The sequence below is a fragment of the Ammodytes marinus genome (assembly GCF_949987685.1).
Source record: "Ammodytes marinus genome assembly, chromosome: 8".
Lineage (NCBI taxonomy): Eukaryota > Metazoa > Chordata > Actinopteri > Uranoscopiformes > Ammodytidae > Ammodytes > Ammodytes marinus.
In genome coordinates, this window is record NC_137212.1 from 13,550,400 (window position 1) to 13,555,483 (window position 5,084).

Genomic DNA, 5,084 nt, shown 5'->3' on the forward strand with positions numbered 1-5,084 from the left:
GGAAAAAAATGTGCTTTTGTTTTCTTTATGTCTGCAAAGGACACCAGAATGGACCTAGTTGAAGAATTGCCCACCTATAATCTACTAAGAGCACTGGGATGATGATGGCACTGGATGACATCTCATAGAAGGAAGAGACATTGTCTGCTGGAAACTGAACACACTCTGGACCTGTGGCCAACTAGAAACAGTTCAACATAGCCTAGCATATTTCATTGTAGGAAAAAAAAACATCTACAGTCACTGAGGAAGTCAAAAGACATACGTAGGCTATATTTCAAGCAAGATAAAGCCTAGCCTACTGTAACATTATTATCCTACGTTTTTATAATACCAGCATAATCCTCTGTTTCGAACTCCAGTCCAATTGGTGGCGGTAATGCATCTGTAGGCCCGTTTGGCAAAAGCACAAACAAAACAAAAAAAACAGGAAGAAGAAGAAAATGTTTCCGGGTGACGTTGTTTTGAGTGGAGACAGTTGATTCGCGCGCCGCCGCTAACTATCGATAGTTTTGCACTTTTCAGGTTTTTTCGTGGAAAAGTATAATGGCTGAGCCAGGTACGTATTGAAATTACAAATAAGTTTGCCTTTTCACCTCTCTGACTCCTTTGTTTACTCAGGAAACCTAATCGCTATCCCTATGACTAGAAACACAAAGTGACGCCAGCGTTAACGTAGCATCAACGTTATCTTAGAACACAAACTAAGCAAGCCTTTTATTAATAGATTAAACTATAAGCCTGTATCCCACAAACCTGTTTCACATCACATCTAACATACACTGTGCTCTGTTTGTATTGCTACATTGACAACTATTATGCTAAAAATACACAACAGTTCGTTAGCATAAACCAGCTTAAATGTGTGTGATGTGAAATTCGGTGTGAAGATATTTAGCAACTCGTAGTGGAATTGTGTTTCTTATCGGATCTTGAGTGTAGAAGTAGCTCTGCAACGCCTAATATGACTTGGAGAGCCTACACCACTTTTAATGCTGTTATTAAGCTACTTTAAACATGGTAATGTACACGGTATTCGACATACACGAGTGCATGTTTATCAAACACCTAACAACTTCAAACACTAAAACAACTTTTATCTAACAGGGCCTAACAAGGACAACATTAGAGCTGGCTGCAAGAAATGTGGATACCGTAAGTAAATCTTTGATTCCATCGGATTCGGGTTCCATCACAAGTAAAAAGAGGATATCATTTTCTGTGTGTCTGTTGCTTTACCTAGCTTTATAGACCTTGGTAAACACGGGCTTGGTAGGGTCTGTTGTAAAGCTCTACCAATTAATTTGTTTAATCCACAAATAATTACCGTAAGGAGTGAGTATACACTCATTCATGTTGCCTTATAGCAGCTCGTTAGGGTTATATCCAAAGTTTAGGCAATGAGAAATTGCCCTGCTTTCTCATAGCTGTTTTATCAAATCTATCTCGGACGTCCGTTTTCCAGCGGGCCACTTGACCTTCGAGTGCCGAAACTTTGTCAGAGTTGACCCCGGGAAAGACATTGTTCTGGATGTGAGCAGCACCAGCAGTGAGGAGAGCGAAGACGACTTACCTGCAGCCCATGGCAATGAGAAGCTTGGGCGAGGTGGCCAGCATCGCAGAGGTGAATTTGTTTTACTTTTTCTTTTAAAGATTATTTTTAGGCATTTTTTGCTTAATAAGACAGACTTTGGAGAGACAGATGAAATGGGGAAGGACATGCAGAGAACCGACCACGGGTTGGATTCGAACCGGGGTCTACTGCGATGAGGTCTGAGCCTCTACGGGGATGCTCTAACCACTACAACACGAGCAACTTGTTTTTCCCTTTTTAAAGTTCAAATACATAATATCCTAAATAAAAGCTAAAACATAATCCTTAATGATGAAATGTAAATTTGAAAGAAATATCCTTGCAATATAGTTGCGGAAGAACCAATTTACAGATTCACCAAGCAGTTTTGCACATGAGTGCTAATGACATTAAAAAAAAAATGTAGTTTTCTCTTCATACAGTTGTTACAGGAAACAGTTTATCTTTTGTTCTTAAGTTTCTTTCTCTAGGGCAGAGTTGGACAATGTAAAGATTTTCATTTGACAGACAGACAGACAGACAGATAGATAGATAGATAGATAGATAGATAGATAGATAGATAGATAGATAGATAGATAGATAGATAGATAGATAGATAGATAGATAGATAGATAGATAGATAGATAGATAGATAGATAGATAGAAAGATAGATGATCAATTAATTGATAGATAGAGTAAACAGATACAGTAGATAGGTAGATACAGTAGATAGACAATAGAAAACTGCCTATGGAAATGCATCAGATGGATTTTGGTGATTGCATAGCAAGAGCCGTATCCCTAGTATTACAAGAGGTTGAAGCCTCAGTGTTATTTTACAGATTATGTTTAAATTTTTGTTTTAACTTGTGAGCAGCTACTTTCCCAGTATAAAGTGGCTTGACGGTTGTGCCCCCCATTCTGTGTAGGTGCCCGTGATGATGACGAGTCTGGTAGAAAAAAGAGACGCAAACAGAAGAAGAGCAGAGACAGAATGTCAAGAAAGAGGTAGGTTTTTTTCTGACCTTGAAATGTTGATGTTTATTAGGTACACCAGTTCAATTTCTTGTAGAAACAAATAGCTAATCAGCCAATCACATGGTAGCAACTTAATGCATTTAGGCATGTAGACGTGGTCAAGACAACGTGCTAAAGTTCAAACCAAGCGTCAGAATGGGGAAGAAAAGGGGTTTAAGTGACTTTGAATGTGGCATGGTTGATGGTGCACGGCAGGATGAGTGTATATGTTTTATACTTGAATGGAGTTGTGATGATAAAAAAAACATTTCAATGATCCTCCTTTTTGTTTTTAACCTAGATCTGCTTCGTCATCGAGTGATGAGGAGACCAGCAAGAAGAAAAAGAAACAGAGCAGGTCCAACTCCTCATCAGACGAAGCGGAGAGAAGGAAGAAAAAGAAAGTGAAAAGCCAAAAGAAGAAAAGCAAAAAGAACAAAAGGGAACATGGGAAGAAGAAACAGAAGAAGAGCAAACATGTATCGTCTTCCTCCTCTTCTTCCAGCTCCAGTGAATCCTCAGACAGTGACTGAGACAACTGAAACCGCAATGTGTCTGGAGGTTCAAAATATTGATTCTACAGTCCCCGAAAAGTGTGCTTTGCAGACATTGTGTAAATAAGACACCTCCTCTCCTCTCACCCTAACCCCTTGCAAATGTCAATTGAAGAATACACTGAGCACCAAAGATAAGATATGTACACCATCAAGCAAATCAAAGAAATACCTTTTTTTGCAGTTACACAGGTAGTAACATGATGTGAAATAGTGTTTCTTTGCACATTATCTTACCTGACTCGTTGTGTACATTCTCTTATCAAGCATATAACTGAACATCAGAAAAAAGGATAGATTGATTCCTGTTTTTTCAGATACTGACCAATAGTTTCCAGTTGCTGTCTTTGTGTTGTTTTTTCTTTTTTGTGTTATACACACTTTGTTTCTTCAGTACTTCTCTTTGAAATTTGACCCCCACAAAACATTTTGACTGTTCAAATATGAATGTGAAATATGCTTTGACTCTTTGGTTATTTGGTTAATATCAGTAGGATAACAATGAATTTTGGGCTTAATACATATTTACAGAAAGTGTCATACTGTACTTTAGCTGGGATCTTTTTTATACTACAGTGAAGCTTTTAGAGGATTCCTGGTAAGACAATGTGGTTTCTAATATTGTGAATATTGTCAAGGAATTGATTGTATTGTTTACCCACCAACACCTTTTTGAAAACTATCCACACCTACTGAGTTCATTCCAGAATATTGCTGTGAGAACTTTCATTCACTGAGCCTCAGCTTTGTTTATTTTCTATGAACAAATTACCATTGCTTCAGTCTTTTTGTTGTCCTCCCCATTAAGTGTTTTTTATTTGAATAAGAGCTATATATTTGTATTAAAGGGTCTCAACTGTCTCCTTGTCGTTTTTGAAATGATTCATACATGACATGTAGGTTCATGATGCCTCAGAGACCATTCCATGGTAGCAGAGCAAAGGAAATTATTTCATCCTATAGATGGCAGCAACATACCTTAAATGTGGAGGACAATTCTCTTGAACGTTTTAAAATGATAGTCATTCCCAAAATTATTCATAACCCTGGCGAATTTTGACTTAAATTTACTTTTATTCAACCAGCAAGTGTTTTCTTGATTGGAAATGAAGAATAATACGATGTACATCATTGTGGGAAAAAAAATGTCAGCTTTTATTTACATTTGAACAAAAAGTGTAAATATTACTGTGATGTCACAGTAAAAGACATCACAGTAATATTTACAAAGTAAGTTTTTTTTAACCCTATATTTCTCTTTCTGTGATGTCACGAGAAAGAGAAATATAGGGTTAAAAAAACACTCTTTCTGCCTTTTCTCAGGCTAGGATGAACCGATTTTAATTTTTTTTGCACATTTATACTACATAGGATCTCAGAATTCAATACACCTTCATATTCAAACCGGTGAAGTAGGCCTTTAAGCAATGAGCTCCAACTCTTTCAGTTTGGAGGGTCTCACTGCTATCACCCTGATCTTTAGCTCCCTCCACAGATGCTCAATTGGATTCAAGTCAGGACTATGGCTGGGCCACTGTACAACGTTAATGTGTTTGTCCCCTAAACATTTCTTCACCACTTTTGCTGTGTGTTTTGTGTCGTCCTGCGGAAATTTCCACTGGCGCCCAAGGCCAAGTTTCTCTGCCAACTGCCTGATGTAGTTGAGAATCTTGATGTATTGCTCTTTTTTCATGGTGCCGTTTACTGTGATTAGGTTCCCTGGTCCATTGACTGAACTCCCCCCCCCCCTCCCAAAGCATTAGGACCACCATGTTTGACAGCGGGGATGGTGTTCTTAGGGTTGAAGGCATCTCCTTTGTTATGCCAAATGAAGGATACATCATTGTGGCCAAACAATTCAATTTAGTTTCATCTGAACATAAAACAGAAGACCAGAAGTCTTCTTCTTTGTCCAGATGAGCATTTGCGAAGGCCAAGC

At 38.2% G+C, this 5,084-nt stretch overlaps 1 protein-coding gene across 1 annotated transcript; it reads left to right on the forward strand.

Annotated features, from left to right (window-relative positions):
- The first annotated feature begins 451 nt into the window (after window positions 1–451).
- On the forward strand, window positions 452–4,006 carry srek1ip1 (SREK1-interacting protein 1). Its single transcript, XM_080032717.1, has 5 exons — window positions 452–559; window positions 1,108–1,155; window positions 1,466–1,624; window positions 2,504–2,582; window positions 2,893–4,006. Exons 1-5 carry the CDS (start codon window positions 547–549, stop codon window positions 3,122–3,124), a joined length of 531 nt encoding a protein of 176 aa, XP_079888843.1. The 5' UTR covers window positions 452–546; the 3' UTR covers window positions 3,125–4,006.
- The last annotated feature ends 1,078 nt before the right edge of the window (window positions 4,007–5,084 follow it).